The sequence below is a fragment of the Octodon degus genome, unplaced genomic scaffold (assembly GCF_000260255.1).
Source record: "Octodon degus isolate 3935 unplaced genomic scaffold, OctDeg1.0 scaffold00011, whole genome shotgun sequence".
Lineage (NCBI taxonomy): Eukaryota > Metazoa > Chordata > Mammalia > Rodentia > Octodontidae > Octodon > Octodon degus.
In genome coordinates, this window is record NW_004524587.1 from 12,954,605 (window position 1) to 12,970,688 (window position 16,084).

The 16,084-nt window shown below is 51.4% G+C and overlaps 1 protein-coding gene across 2 annotated transcripts in view; it reads right to left on the reverse strand.

Moving 5' to 3' along the window:
• Positions 1 to 3,498: 3,498 nt before the first annotated feature.
• The window catches only part of Has3 (hyaluronan synthase 3), a 24,215-nt gene continuing 11,629 nt past the window's right edge, over positions 3,499 to 16,084 (reverse strand). Inside the window, exons 2-5 of one of the 2 annotated variants that reach the window (XM_004625831.2) lie at positions 13,648 to 13,752; positions 9,616 to 10,251; positions 5,933 to 6,034; positions 3,499 to 5,179 (exon numbers count right to left, since the gene is read on the reverse strand). In XM_004625831.2, the coding sequence (XP_004625888.2) occupies positions 4,256 to 5,179; positions 5,933 to 6,034; positions 9,616 to 10,251; positions 13,648 to 13,752 (1,767 nt within the window). In that variant the 3' untranslated portion in view covers positions 3,499 to 4,255. Of the gene's footprint in view, positions 5,180 to 5,932; positions 6,035 to 9,615; positions 10,252 to 13,084; positions 13,753 to 16,084 lie in introns of those variants that run through there. The other variant, XM_023709194.1, reaches the window with a different exon arrangement.

Here is a 16,084-nt window from a genome sequence, read left to right on the forward strand (position 1 = left end):
AACAGTCAGGAGGACTTGACAGAAAAGGCCAGGTTCTTGGCAGACATGGGCTAAGAGTTTGGCATCAGTACACTGATGAGTTTTGGCAGAAGTAGCAAGACCTGAACAGTGCTGAGGAACTACAGGGCCTCACAGTGGAGCACACCATTGATTCCTTCCAAGCAAGGAAACTAGTCCTCACCCTCAAGGCCTTAGTGTACTGCGGGAGGAGGAGGATGTGCTGGTGAACACAAACCTAGTGGGTAAGGAGTGGGAAGAGAAGAACGTGGAGCTGTGGAAGCAGCAGCCGATCTGCCCTATGCAGCAAATAAGGGCATGAAGGACTTGGTGTAATAGCAAACACTTCAGTCTGTCCTGGCCAAGTAGAGAGGAGCCAGAGGGGGAGCAGCCATACTCCTGTTTGAACCAGGGCAGCATGGCCAGTGGCCTATGGGAACATGAGCAGGGAGAGATCTGAGCCACCATATGGGTGCAGGCTGTCTCTGAGCCCCACGGGACCTCAGCTTACCCCTGTGTGCCTTCCACCAGAGATGGTCATCTTCTAAAGATGAAGAAAATCTACAAGGGGGAGGTGGTAGTGTGTGCAAATAAATGACTTTTTGCACCCAGAAAACCAACTCAGGATGGGAACTTCGGTTCCAGAGCACAGGCTTCAGATGAGTGCTGAGTGCCCCAAGTAGGGGAGGCAGCTCTGGAGAAAAGCTGATGGACATACTTGTAAGTGATGACAAGGTGAAGCTAGAGGTACAGAAACAGCTGGAGAATGTGTGCCAGATGTAAGCAGTGAGGAGTGTAGATTGTGAAGATGCTGGAATCTTGCCAGCAGAATTAAGATCCTGAGCAGAAAGGGAGTTACTGTGTTCAGCCAGCTCAGTTTTGCCACATCTTGGGGATATCCCCAACTGTAGGCTAGCAGGCTGTCAGGAAGTGGGGGAGGAGAATGTAGGCTAGAGGATGGTCAATCTGAATGAGAAGCAGCAGCTCTGCTCCTGCATCAGAACAAAGGGCTGCTAGTGGCAGCCAGTGTCAAAAGGTCCTTCTTGTGAAGGTCCTCAACTCCCTGCCCTCAGCTGTGTACTGCGTTAAGGACATAATGGCTATGGAGGACAAGCACAACAGGTGGGATGAGTACCATGGCTTTACCCAGGACTTCAAGAAGGATCACTTCAGGCCCGATGTTCAGACTAAATATGTGGACCAGACAGGCCAGAAACTCACTCCCGAAGTGGCTTTCCAGCAGCTGTCCCCGCACTTCCCAGGAAGGGCTCAGGTAAGGTAAAGACAGCAGCAAATGAAGGAGGTGCAGCAGAAGTGGATGAGCTCTAATGATGTACATCCCAAACATGGTAGTGTTGCTCCTGGATGATCAGAAGATCCAGAAGATTCTACACGTGATGCTCAGTGGAAGTGGCAAGAGTGTGAACATGAACACCATCACCAAATAAAGCTACCTCCCTTCTGCTCCCCTCCCCAACTTTAATGTTAAACTTCCCTCCTTATTAAAAAGTCAGGTAAAAATAAATATGTTTACAAATTATTGTAGAAATATAAAAGACGGTTACAATGAAGAAAGCTCAAAATGTGTCCAGTTGTATAAAAGCTCTTCCCTTACAAGAAACAGGGATAAAGCTGAAGACCCAGTTTGGTTTTGCTGCTGAAATATACAAAATAACTTAGAAAATCCAGACGAGGTCAAACATCATGCACTCACTATCGGTACTGTCAGTACCTGCCTTATTTTGATCTGAGGAAAGTTGATAACCACAGTGCAAGGCAGAGCTGATGGTAGGAGAGCCAGGAGTTTCTCAGAGTCCATCATCCTTCAAGTCAGTGCTGAAGAAAGCCCTTAGTGAAGTCTAACCTCTGCATTTGGCAGGCTGGATTTCCTCCACTGTAGTGCTCAAAATAGTTTCTTGGCCGGCAGAAGCATGAAATCTGGAACAATTCCCTTTAGCAAATGCCTGCTGCTTCCCAAACATTGTATGTTGGGCCTCATGATCAGACAGCAGTTTTACTAGAAGTTGAGATGTAGCAGCTCTTGGCTGCAGCTGAAAAACTCTTGAGTTCATGGGAGAGAGGGGAAAGCATCAGGGTTTGCCCATCTGTGGTTCAAAGAATGCATGGTTCTTTTGTAGAAGCACCTGGATTTAGGTACGGTAGAGGTTTTCAACTACTTCAACTACTCTTCAACTTGGTGCTGATTTTGAAGGGTTAGTTGGTCCTTCTGAGAAAGGACATTTGGAAAGTGAACAACCCCTAAGTAAAGGGCTTAGCAGGATTTCAGGTTTCAAACCCAAAAGCTGAGCAGTCTGAATTGCAAATCTCTAGAAAATTGTTTCCCTCAACTCACAAAGCAGCAGAGGGAGATGAGCCCCAAGGGTTTGAGGAAGCAAGAACCTCAGGGGTAGGAACAAATCACCTCTTCTAGTTCAGTTTCTGGACAGAAGCAAGCAAATGTGGTAGTGACTATCCTATCCAGAACCTGGCTTTACAAGGCCCCTAGAGAACCTGGGTGTAGTGGCATACACCTGTAGTCCCAGCTACTTGACAGGGTGAGGCAGAAGGCTGCAAGTTTGATGCCAGCCTGAACACTAAGCAAGACTCAAAAAGGGGGGGGGGGGCTGGGAGCTCAGGAGCCGAGTGCCTCTTGGTTCAATCCCCAGAACCATACACACACAAATTCCCTAGAAAAGCCACTGAGGAGAATGAGCAGTCTCACAGATGGCCAGCTTCAATTTGAGAGTTCACTTTGGTAACACTGAAAAGCTTTCAGTTGAGGATGATTGTCAAGAATAGTAGCCTGAAAGTCACACATGTTAACCAGCTGCCAGACTTGCTGTCCAATTCCAACATGGCGGTCAATATGAAGCAAGACTCCCAGTGTTCTTTACTTGTGTGCAGAGAACAAGCTTGCCTGTTGCAGTCTCTTGTAAGAGCCTAAGCTCTTTCTCAGTTGCCACTTGAGAATTTAGCCAGGGTGATGATAGAGGTAACTGTCACATTATTACCTCCAAAAATATGTCTTTAAAGTGAAGGAAGATAAATGTTTAGCCTCACTGAGCTGAATTTGAGAGGAATCCTGTAGTGTGCAGGTTAAAATACTAAAGATTTCACATGTTGGGGTTTGATTCTGGGTAGTTGGCTAAAAATTTGTATCCGCCCAGCAGTGACCATCACAGACAAGATTAGAATTCATCTAGAAGTCTGACCAGTTTTCAAGTGGAACACATCCCAAGGCTTCCATGTCTTTAGCATCACCACAGTCTTGTTCTTCCTGGCAAGCCTTACTTTCTTTTTTTTTTTTTTTTTGGCGGAACCGGGGATTGAACTCAGGTCCTTGCGCTTGCCAGGGAAGCGCTTATTCCACTGAGCCATCTCCCCGGCCAAGCCTTACTTTCTAATATGCACTTTTAAAAGCAGTGCAGTGTTAGCTGGATGTGGTGCCACACTCCTGTAGTCCCAGTACTCTGGGAAGCTGAGGTAGGAGGATCACAAGTTCAAGCCCAGCCTCAGTGACTTAAAGAGACCCTGTCTCAAAATTTTTAAAAAGTGGGATGGGGGGTGGGACGGATATAGCTAGTTGTGAAGGCCCTGGGTATAGTCCCTACTCCTACTACAAAAAAGTAAAAAAGCAATTCAGTGCTAACTCCTACTAGTCTGGCTCATCCCTGGGACACTGAGATGTGAAGTAGGGTAGATCACATAAAGCACCATTCCTGTACCCTGTTTTCTGATACCCAAAGATCAGGCCTCAGGGCCTTGTATCTCAGGCACAATCTTAACTGTGTTGATGATCTGTTGGAGAGGGAGGGGATGTTCTTGGCTCAGATCTCTCAGTGGAAATTCTACCACCTCTGGTTATGTTCACATGGGTGAGGAAAACCCCTTCCCAAAGGATGTCATTGCTTGCTTATTAGAAATTGCCACAAAATGGAACCATTACTTGGTTTGGCACCTTTCTGAGTTCTCTTGGGACCCTAGAGAAGGAGGCAGAATCCTTTTCAGAGGCCAAGCAGACAAGCAGCCTAAAACAAACGTCCTCAGCCCTGAGCCTAAAGAAGCAGTGTCACATCCTCTGAGCAGAACTGCCCAGCCCAGGCCATACTACAGTCACCATTGTTTGCATTTCAGATTTGTCCCTTTGGACCATTAAACTAAAATACAGCGCTCCCTCCCCCCCCATCCCAATCTTCCTCTTTCATTCCCCCTGCCCTCCCTTCCCCATTGCACTTTTCCCACTCCGCCTGCAGCTGTGTCACACCTCAGCAAAAGCCAAGCTGTATTGCTCTGGTTTCTTCCCACATCGCCGAGCAATGATAGCCAAATACAGCATGAGGAGGGCCACCCAGTAGCAGCCATAGAGGATGGCCCCAGAAACAAGGAAGGCTAGCTCAGTCTCACTGAACAAGTCCTGGCAATAAGCTGTGTAAGCCAGGCCCCCGAGAAGAACTGCCACCCAGATGGACACGGGGATGAGGCCAATGAAGTTCACCACAATGGTTTTTCGGCCTGAAGTCCCCCAGCCAGACTTGTTGATGGTAGCAATGGCAAAGATCTTGGCTGGCAGGAGACTGGACATATAGAGAAGAGAATAGAGGGACATGAAGATCATCTCTGCATTGCCTCGAAGGAAGCAGGCGTAGGTAGCCTTGATAATGCCCACCAGTTGCACTGTCAGCAGGAAGAGAAGAATATTCCAGATGCGGCCCCGGTAGAAAAGCTGTATGACCGTGGCGATGAGGAAGAACGGGAAGAAACCTGTGACCACTGATTCATAGGTCATCCAGAGGTGGTGCTTATGGAACCACAAAGAGTTGTAGAGCCACTCCCGGAAATAAGACTTGCTCCAGCGAGTTTGCTGGTTGAGCCACCGGAGGTACTTGGTGGGGGTCTCTGTGAGGCACTTGGAGCGCGCTGTATACTTAGTCCGGTAGCCAAGACTCAGCACTCGGTTGGTGAGATGCCGGTCATCACCAAAGCTACACTTGCTGCCTAGGAACTTCTGATGGTACCAGTCCTCCAGGAACTGCTGGAGGAGGCTATTGCGGTACATGCCCAAGGGCCCACTAATGCACTGCACACAGCCAAAGTAGGACTGGCAGGCCCGCTCCACGTTGAAGGCCATCCAGTACCGCACACTGCTCAGGAAGGAGATCCATGAGTCATATTTGTTGAGGATCTGCAAAGGAACAGAGATGCTGGCCTCATTTGAGGACATGAGCCCCAAACGAGACAGATAGGAAACCTCCCTACCCTGGGTTCTGTGGTCCACTGCTCAAATTCCTGGCATTGGCATTAGCCTTACCAGTACTGAGGAGTCTAAGGCTGAAAGGAGCCAACTGTATCCACTCCTCCCCAGAACCAGTTCCACCTCTGCACTGTATCATCTGTACTCACTTTCCCAACTAAACTGATCAAATAGTCAGTGCTGCCTTCAATCTCAGGGGAGAGGGAGTGACGGTGGCAGAGATAAAGCCCAGTGAAGGTCGCAAAATGTCACCCCCGCCACCTGTTCTGCTGTTTCTGCAGTTGTAAAGTCTCTAGGAAGATGTGAAATACTGTTCATGGTATCCTCTGCAGAAGATCCATCCCTTTATGCTCACCATGCTGCTCTTCAGTCCAAGTTCTCTAGAAGCAAGGGCTTCTCAAGGGCCTCACCTGGGAGTTACCTACTACACAACCAAAAAGGAAGTACCCTGTGGGATCTGTGGCCTCAAAATCTATAGCCCTCCCTATATAGGCTATAACTATTCGGTATTTTTCTTTCATATTGAAAAAAAGAACAGGAAATGAATTGCATTGCAAGTAAGGTGAGTCCTCTGGTATCAGTCAAAACTGTCAGAGGGGAACCTCCCCAGATGGCAGGCATATTCTATTGAGTTAAGAACCAGAGTGCAGACCTCTACCCCAGGGATCCCTTGTTACTTCTTACTTGAACATCTCCCCCGACTCCCCCTACTTGGGGATCCTCCTCCAGGACTCGAAGCATCTCGATGGTGCAGGCTGGGTCCAGCACAGTGTCAGAGTCGCACACCTGCAGGGGAGTGCACCATGAGCCTGTTTTGACCAGAGGTCTGTATAGCACCCTTTTCCCACCAGCTGAGGGAAGTGACCCTCCTCCCATGATTCTCTTCCATTACAGCAGTGTTGGCCAAAAAGGGAGAAGGAAAAACAAAGGCAAGTAAGGAAAAGGAGTCTACATCCTAGGGTGGACAGCTAGTAAGCTGAGGAGAAAAACCCAGGAGACTGTAGTTACCAGGCCTTGAGAAAGACAAATGTGTAGCCCTGGACAAGGTTTGGACCCTGCAGAAGTAGGCTCCACAGAAATGGCTCAAAATACTTATCTGGAGTCCTTGGGCTGAAAGAGGAGCAAGTCATTGAAACCATATGACAGGCACAGTGGACTAGAACAGGACCAACATTCTTCAGAAAGCTGAGAAATGACTCATGTAAGGGGCTGTGGTTCCAACCAACACCACAGGTTGTTATTATGTCCCCATTTTAATCTGGCCCCCTGGACAACCTCCAGCTCCTGTGGTGAGAAGCCTTCCTCGAGACCACAAACATGGCCCCCTGACACTCTGTGCTTCAGCAGGGGCTCCCTTGGCCAAATCCTTAAGATGGGGGCACAGGGCTGAGGATGTGGCTCAGTGGTAGAGCTCTTGCTTTCCATGGATAAGGCCTTGGGTTCCATCCCCAGCACCACCAAAAATAAAAATAAAATTTAAAAAAGACGGGTACAGTCTGGCTAATGGCTGCTCATCAATCCTGACTGGCCGAGGACACTAGCAGTAGCTGCCTCCAGTCAGACCCTGGATCAGATCCTGCCCATGTACCATCCTTCCCTCAGGTGCTCCCATGATTAGTGAACCTGGGCTCTGAAAGCATTACCCTTGGGGCTATCTCCTTGTCTGCTAAAAAGTAACTGAAAAGGTAGAGTCCAGATAACTGTTGGCAGGGGAATTGGCTTGTAGACTCCAGACCAGGCTCTCTGGTCACTGTCCTCAAAACAGAACAGTGTCTAAGGATGAGCCCAAATCATGCCCCATAGAAACCCCAAATCCTTTTAACTAAAATTACTGATGCCAGGTTTTAGGTTCAAACCTCAGCACCAAAATAAAGTTGCTGAGTAAGATCCCATCGGCCTGCAGGAAAGAGGCTGCTTCTGACACCCCAAATAGTCTCCATTTTCCTTCTCTGTATTAGAGCAAGTAACAGTAGGACAAGGGGGAATGAGCACCAGCATGGGTCCCTTGAATGTGCTTCTCCAGCCTCACCACCAGACACATCCAGCCACCTTATTTTTTATTTTTATTTTTTAGTTTTTGGCGGAACTGGGGATTGAACTCAGGCCTTTGTGCTTGCCAGGGAAGCGCTTGTTCCACTGAGCCATCTCCCCGGCAACCACCAGACACATCCTTCCATGCTAGTCCAGACTAGGTCTCCTTAGCTTACAGGCCAAGCATTGCAGTATTGCTTGTCTCACTACTACTTCCTGCCTGGACCCTGACCCATTCTCTATGCTGCTCTGCCTCTGCTCTACAGAGGTTTTTCTAGCTGAGTGGGGTAAAGAAAACAGGTTCTGTTCCACAGAGGCAAAGACACATGCCCTTGGCAGCCTGTGGGGCACAGGCTGAAATCCCACAAGCATTCGCTGTAGTCCAGGCTGCCTTGGGCAGTGGTCCCATGGAGGTGTGTCTGTGTGTGGTGGGGGTAGAGAGCTTGCAGATCCTCTAGAACATATAGGAGATGACTGGGGAGAGGTGTTAAAAGGCAGAGCAGGCTCGGGGGTCCTAAGCTTAAAGGGTATAGTCATGGTCGCTTGAACACACAAGTCAAGGCTCAAGGCTTTTTTCCCTAAGCTTCTGGGACCCCTGGAAGGTTTTTCCAAAGTCCTTACAACCCCAGGTGAACTGCAGACTTAAACAGCCTTCTAGGTTCACATCCCTCCCTACATGGCTGAGGAGATCCTTGGGCCTAGGAAGACAGAAAAAGAAAAAGGTATGAACTGTCACACAAGGACACACTTTTTTTAAAAGCCAAAGTATACAAGCTAATTTTAGGTAGGTACACTATAGAAATTTTTACACTATAGAGAACTTAACATGCTGTCAGCAAGCCTGAATTGGCATGGGTGGGCTACCAGAAAAGCTACCCTTCTTTCAAGCATTTAGGAAGCAATGAGCAAACTCCTTGTACAGGCACAGAGAAGGACAGAGATAGAACAGATAGAATTTGGGTGCTGCAAATAATTCTGGGTCAGAATCTGGAATCCTGGGTTTTCCATTCCTATGTGGTAATGAATGTGTGAGGGTTTTTTTTTTTTTTTTTAAATTTGGTACAGGGTCTTGCTACGCAGCTTGAACTCATAGTGATCCTCCTGTCTCAGCCTCCCCAGCACTGGGATTACAGGCATGCACCACCAAGCCCAGTTTTGGTGGCTGGCTTAGTGTGCCTGGGGTTCTGGGGCTGGCACAGCATGCAGTACCAGGTATCAAACCTGGGTCCTTATGTTGCCAGGCAGGTACTTAGACCGCCGAGCTATCTCCCTAGCCCCCGAATATGTTTTTTTTTTTTTTTTTTAATTTGTGAGGTTTTTTTGTTGTTGTTTTTGTTTTTTGACAGAACCAGGGATTGCACTCAGGCCCTTGCGCTAGCCAGGGAAGTGCTTATTCCACTGAGCCATCTCCCTGACCCCTTAATATGTGAGTTTTAATCTCCGTTTTCTCTAAGTTGTATTACTGGAAAACTAAAATTATTATCTATCCAACTAATAAAATTTCCAGGTTGGTGTCAACGACCACTTAAAACAGATGAGGGGCTGGGGAGATGGCTCAGTAGAATAAGCGCTTGCCTGGCAAGCACAAGGATCTGAGTTCAATCCCCAGTTCCAAAAACAAAAACAAAAACAAAAACAAAAACAGATGAGCAGGATCTGCTCAGCATTCCAGCCCTGCCTGTGCTGCCAAAAGATGAAGCAGGAGAGTTATTCATAGCTGTCTGTCCATCCCCACCTCAGACATGAGCTCGACACTAGAAGAGTGGGACTTTGGGGCCCAGAACTTAAAACAATTGTATTTGAGTGGGACTTCCTTTGCTCTTCACATTTCTTTATAAACAGGAGCATCTTCATGTCCCAAGGGTGGGCAGCACTGCACACACAAGATGGGCTTCCTGGCTCTCACCTGGCTCTGCACGTTACTAGCAGTGTGACATTAGGCAACTTACTTGCTTCGGTTTCACCTTCTAAGAGGAAACGTAGTACTAGTACTTATCCACTGCAGCAATAGGAGGATTAAGAGTAATCAGTATATCAGAAGTGCCCGTGAAGTGCCTAGTACGAAGTAAATGTTATGCACCAGGTTGCTGCTGTTACTACAGAAACAGCCAATTCAGAGGTCTGCCCCAAATCACAGAATGCCAGCATGACCACGTTTCCAGCCCAGCTCTCTATGACCTCAGAACTGCTTCAGAACCATCACACCTTCTTGCCTGTTGCAGCGCAGAGAAGGGATGTGTGCAACACACCTACCCCTGACCTACAGTCCCTGGAGAAAAGTCTGGCCACTAGCCAGCCAGTCCCCACCACATACACTTTGGGGGAGGTACCCTTACCTGGATGTAGTCCACTGAGTCGCCAAGGGCCTTGAAGGCTGTGTACATGACCTCGCGCTTGCCTCCCCACTTCTGCATGACACATGAGAAGGTGCTGGTCCGTACCACCGCCCGCACACGCTCCATGCCCTCCTGTAGGCTGGCCTCTGTCTCACCCTCACCCGCCTCGTGGAAGTTGCTGCGCCACACAAAGAAGCCGGCTTGATCGGTGCCACCCAGTACCTCATGGAAGATGTCCAGCATGTAGGCATCCTCCTGGCGATTGCCATCCACTACCATGACCACCTTGAGGTCAGGAAAGGCAATGCGCTGGGCTGAGCGCAGGCACTTGCGCAAGTACTCAGGGTCCTCCTGGTAGGCAGCGATGCAGAGTGCCACAGCTCTGCGCCTGGAGCAAGGCAGCTTCAGCAGCCGCCCTGCCCGGCGCATGCGCCTATGCTCCAGGAAGGCAAACAGGCTCTGGATGAGCAGGTGTAGGCCCAGGATGGCACCATACAGGCCGAAGGACAGGTAGTGCTTTTCTGTGTGGATGAACTGGTAGCCTGTCACATAGGCTGCCAGGATGCCACCCAGCACTGCCAGGGCAAACAGGCTGGTGCCCACCACACGCAGGGCTGTCGTCAGCTGCACCGGCATCTGGCAGGAGAAAGTGGGAGATATTGGGTTAGGCAGGAGGTAGCACTGAGGTCAACAGAGAGCTGGTATTCTTGGAGTCTGGCCCACAACAGCAGGGTGGCAGTAATAAAAATGATGACCACTTACTGAGCATAGCTAGACCATCTGGGGACTCAGAAGCCAGAGTACTGGGGTACATGCAAGGTAGCATTTATTATTGTTAGAGAAAACAAAGACCAGAATTAGGTGACAACCCTCATAGATGGCAGACTCTGCCTGAGCAAAGCTCTTAGTAGGTAAGCTTTAGTGGGGTGAGCCTGCAGCCAGGGGCATCCCCAAAGTACATACAGCAATGAAGGGGCTTCCGGTGGTGGGGGAGAAGGTAGGGCAGTGGGTGACCAAGACCTGAAGAGCCACCGCCCCTAGTGGGTAAGTGACTGGACTCTAGGAGGGGTATAGTCACTGGTAAAGCATAGCACACAATCCTAAAAGAAAGCGGGGGGGGGGGCAGAAACCACAGGATACATAAAAAGAGGTGCCAGGGGAACAAAGATGCACAGGGCTTTTCTTGCTCACAGCAAAATCAGTAAGAGAAACTTCCTTGTGTTCACCTCTCTCACCGTGTTCTCATTTAGTCAAAGGCAGGAAAGAAAGGGAAAGCTGGAGGGAAAGCAGACAAGGGAATGAGGAGGAAATGAGAGTGGGGTGTGGACAGCCCTTCTAGAAAGCCCAGCACTGAGGAGCGCCAGAGGGAACTACAGCCACCACTGCAGCAGCCTCACAGAGGTGGCTGCCTGGGGAGCCCCATCCGCTTGGTCCTAGTGCCGCTGGGATCTCTGTGCTCATCCCTGGGCCCAGCCACTCCTGGAAACAGTGCCAAGTTTCCGTCTGCAGTTAAGTTGGGGCCCCTACAGTCTGCCCTGTTGGAAACAGCTGTGTTTTAATGAGAAAAGCCCAGGCTTGGCACCATGACTTGGCCTGGGGCAAGCCCTACTCCCTCCTGGCTGCTGGACCTTGCTCAAGTTCTCTAAAACCTTGTCTCTCATCACTACAAAGGGGTTCCAGGTCTCACTCAGGTAAATCATTTCCCTGAAAATGGAAATGCTGGCCTGGAAGTGATTTCTGATGGCCACAGGGGTGTGAAGAGAATGGATGGAGAGCCAACCAAGACTCCTTCCTGTCCTCCATTCCAAGCTAAGCCTTCTGAAGACTGCTTCTTCCTACCAGCTCTGGAGAATCCAGTTTCCACTCCGGGACACCAGATGATAAACCTCTCCTTCCAAGCCTGCTCCAACTCTAGATCTCACTGAAACCCAGCCTGTGACCCCTACACAGACACAGTGTCCTGCCAGGGGACACCTCTCACTCGGGCGGGATAAGAAACACGCAGTCACTGCCTAAATCAGCACGATTTAGGCACCAGTCAGGCACCAGCAGCGTTCAGGCAGCTGGGATCGGAAAGGACTGTTGGCAGCCTCGCTTCTGCGGGAAGCATGGCCTCCAGGCTCTCTGGCCCACCAGCTCAGGGATCTGGCAGCGCGCTTCCTCTGCAGGACTATCAACCCTCCTTCACCCCTCCCCCACCGCCCCTAACGCCCGCGTTCGCAACCTAAGGGCGTCTCATCCCCCTCTGGTATTCACAAGCTCAAGGGGTGCGGCTGGCTCCACTGCCCGCCTGCGCTCCCGGGGGACGGGGCAGGAGGTGCGCGGGGCTAGCCCGTCAGCCACCAACCTGCTGGGCCCAGGCTCCCCACCTCAGTGCAGTGCCGGAGACTGTGTCCACCAGGTCACTGCAGCCACAGAGTCAGTCGCCACGCTTCCTACCCCGCTTGAGCCTCACCTCCTGGTGAAGGTAGCTCGCGCCACACCCACGTGCCCGTTTCCCAGGACCCATCCGGGAACGAACAGAAAACCACTGCAATCACAGTGGGACCGTGGTGTATTCACCTTCCCCGGGCCCCAGTCACCTTGGCAAAAGTATGCCCGCAGACAAAGGCTGCATCCCCAGTGTTGCCAGTCCCCTCCTTCCCGGAGGGAGATCCCTCTCTCCCGTGGGAATCAGAGGCACAGCCTCTGTAGCCCTCCTCTCCACAGACTACCCAAAAAGGTCTCATAGCCCGATTACACCCCACGTGTAATGAGGCGCTGGTGAGGGCTTTGGCGGAGGTACCCAGTCCAAACGCCAAAGCCTGCGGAAGAGGGGGGCGGAGCGAGGTGATCCTAGACCCTGTGCTGCTCCCCGCCCCCCATCTTCACAGCTTTTCCTCAGAAGGGGTCCGCGAGAGCCCGGGTGGGCTGCCCAGCGCGCAGTGGGGCTCAAGGGCAAGAGGCTTGCCCCCTGGAAGGCCCAAGGAGGCGCCCGCCAGCTAAGGGCGCAAGCTTCACCGTTCAACCCCGAAACTTTGAGGGGCTGCCTGGTCCGCAGCGTCTCCCCCGCTGACAGGTGCGCCAGGCTGCGGGATCCACATGCAGCGGGATGGAAACTTGTACGTGCTGCGGGCGGCCTCGGGTTTGGTCTCTAAGCCCGCGAAGGAGAAGAAGCCAAGTTGGGCGGACACGTGCAGCAAGGACCGGGCTAACCCGCAAGAACTCAGACGCCGGGTATCTAGGTATCCCGGCAGGTGCGAAGATCGTCGCGAGCGTGGAGAAGTGGTGCAGCCAACCTGAGCCCCCATCCTCGCCTGCCTCCTAATTCATTCACAAAACCGGAGCCGCAAGGGAGGAAGGGAGGAAAGGATGGAGGAAGAAAAGGAGGAGGGGTCAGCGGGGAGGGGGCTGCCGCTACCTCGGGAGCCCACGGAACGCGAGCGCGGGGTGCAGGGCCCAGCGCAGGCCGCCCGCCACCCCCACTCACCGTGCCGCCGGCTGCCCGCGCTCCAGTGCTCAGCAAGCCCGCAGCGGCTCCATGCCCCTCCTCCGGCTCCGCGCCGCCGCCGCCGCGCCTGCCTCCACCGTGCGCCGCCGCCGCGCCTCAGACTGACGAGCGCCGGCCCCGCGGAGCCGCCTTTAAGTACCGAGCGCGACCTGCCGGGAGAGGCGCCCTCCTCCGGCCCCGGGGCCCGGAAAGTTGGCAAGAGTGGGAGGGTTCCGAAGGGGAGCGCCCGGTGCCCAGCTCGGTCGCAAGGAGCCCACCAGCCGGCGTGGCGCGGGCTCGGGGTCCCGCGTGGACGCAGCTTCACGGGTTCGTAGCCACAGCCTCTGCGCCCTCTCGGGAACGGGGTTCCCAGGGTGGCCGAAAGCCGAGCTGCTCCACGCCGCCCGGCCCAGCCTAGGCCAGCTGCCCAGGACTGGCGGTTATTGTGCCCAATCTAGAGCTCTCAGCGTCGTTAACTTTCAAGGTGATCCTCCGGGACCTCCGAAATCGCGACTCCGTCCCCGCCCCCACGCCGCGCCTTCCAAGCCTGGAAACCCACTCACCCTAGAAAGCTGGGGAGCCGGACCAACCTCCTCCGGCTCCTGCTGCACTTCAGGGGGCCGTTCGCTGGAAAGGGGACGCCCTAAAACGAAGGCAGCACAACCTTTCTGGTGGCAAGAGGAGAAAAGGATAATTGTCAAATATAAAGAGGCTGGTTAAGGAAGGTGCTTACAATCGCGACAAGCTTAGCTTTGAATTCCGCAGTGGGGCGCTGATGACATTAAGGCTGTTTGCAAAAGCTGCAAATGGTTTTTGCAGCAACCTTGTAAATTCCGGTGTCTTGATACCACCTTCCCCCACCCCCACCCCACCCGCCTTTATTTCCCTGACCTCCTAAATCCCCACTGACCTCATCCCAGGAGTTTCCAAGTTCCTTAAAAAGCTGGTGCTAGACTTTGGTGAGGTAAAGTGGAGGAGGGTGGGGAGGAAGAGGTCTTTAGGAAGGAAGGTTAGAACCTAGTGAACACACTAAGCTTGTACATCTAGAAAAGTTTTTAAATAGTGATAATTAAAATTATTTTTTAAAATGCCAGGAGGGCCGGGGAGAGAGGCCTAAGCACCTGCCTGGCAAACTCAAGGCCCTAAGTTCGATCCCTGATACTGGAAGGAAAAAAAAAAAATCAACCTGACCAAAAAAACGAGTAAAAAATGAATTACATGTTCTCCAAACACAATGGGATAATGTCCATTACTTTTAGAGTGAGTAGTAGTCTGTAACCTGCTCCCCTCACAAGTCTTAGGGGTACAGGGTCTTGCCTGGCCCCCTAAACCCCTGGCCAAAGTACTGAGCCCTCCACGATCAGGTAAGCAAAGACCCCTGCACACCTGTTTCACCTGCTCCCATCCTGCAGTACAAACACCGACTACTTCACACACTGCTCAAGAAATCATATGGCAGCTGAGAGAGATACAACTGTATGGCTTTGGAAAACTCTTATTGACCCCACAATGTGTTTTGGCCCTCAGATGGCTCAACCGTCCCTATGAGAGCCATCAACCCCAGATAGAGAAAGGAAGGCCGGTCAACTTTGCCACTAGTATGACTGTAAACCTCTAGCCGGATTAGGTTGTTACAAGGTTAGGAGGCATAAGCTAACTGGCTGTATGTGCTCAGAGAGCTCCAGCTACCCTCGCCCAGAGCCTGGTGCCACGTGCCCATCCCTCCAGTGCACTGAGTGGCACAGGTTCAGGGATTGGCATTGAATAAATGAACAAATGCATTGTTCCTGTTGAATTATGGGCTTGTGAGCTCTGGGCCACCTGTTCCACAGCCAGAGGCATCAGAGAGCCTGGAGCTGCCAAAGACTTGAGGATCCATCCCACCTCCACCAGAGTTGTACCATTTCAGATCAGGGAAAATAGGGCTGAGCAGACAAAAATGGGAGCATAGGGCTGTGAGGGTGACCCAAGGAGGGTCATCTCTCTGTGGAGAGAGGTAACTCTGTTGTCAGAAGCCAGAAATCCAGACTTGCAGGTAAAATCTTCCAATTTTTAAGAGTTGGCAGTTAATTCAAATGTTTAAGGAACGCACCCTGTAGGTCAGGCTGGAGGTGTCTGACTCATATCCAGCCAACGGGCTGCTTGTAAGTGACTTGCTCTGGGAGGTCTGTAGCACATGGAATGGAGCAGCCAGAGGCAGTTTTAGTCTCTGCCCTGCCTGAACATGACAGCAACATGAGTTCTCAGAGTGTAGGTTCGGCACCCTGGGGCTCCTCCATGACTGTTTCCTGCCTGTTTTCTAAGGCTCCAGCTATGACTTACAGACTTCTTGCCTGTCTCTCTCTGCTGGCTCCAGAGTGGGGCTGGTTCAGCACAATCTCACCAGTTAATTAAAACCTCCAAAATGAATACATATCATAAGAACAGTCAACCTTCTGCCCATACCACTTGGCTTTGCCCCTAGATGGCTTCCCCTGGGGAGCAAACTCTCTCTTTCTGATCTGCGGGTCCAGGGACTGAGCTGATGTTATTAGGCAAAAAGAGTCTACCTTTGTGGGGTCTGTACCAGGCAGGGTTTGTCTATAATTAACCTCCAGTCTGAGGGGCCCCACATGCACTCAGCCCTCCCTGAGGCGGGTAGGGAAATCTTCAAGGGACGGACACAAAGCTGAGCTTATCTCGCTAACACTGGGGATTTAGAAATAGAGTGAATTACATACCCAATCACAATGAATCTGGCTGTCGCTGAATTGCCTTTTATGTGTGTGTGGTTTTTTTTGAAAATGTATTTGGTACAGGGTCTCACTACACAGCTCAGACTCATAGTGATCCTGTTTTCAGCCTCCCCAGCGCTGGGATTACACCACACCTAGTCTCAGTGGCCAGCCCAGTGCTGGGGAGTGGTGAGTAAGGGGGAATGTGGTATCAGGGATCAGTCCCTGCACTTGCCTAAGCAGGTGCTTAGTCTGCTGAGCTATCCCTTCAAAAAAATTTAAAAAA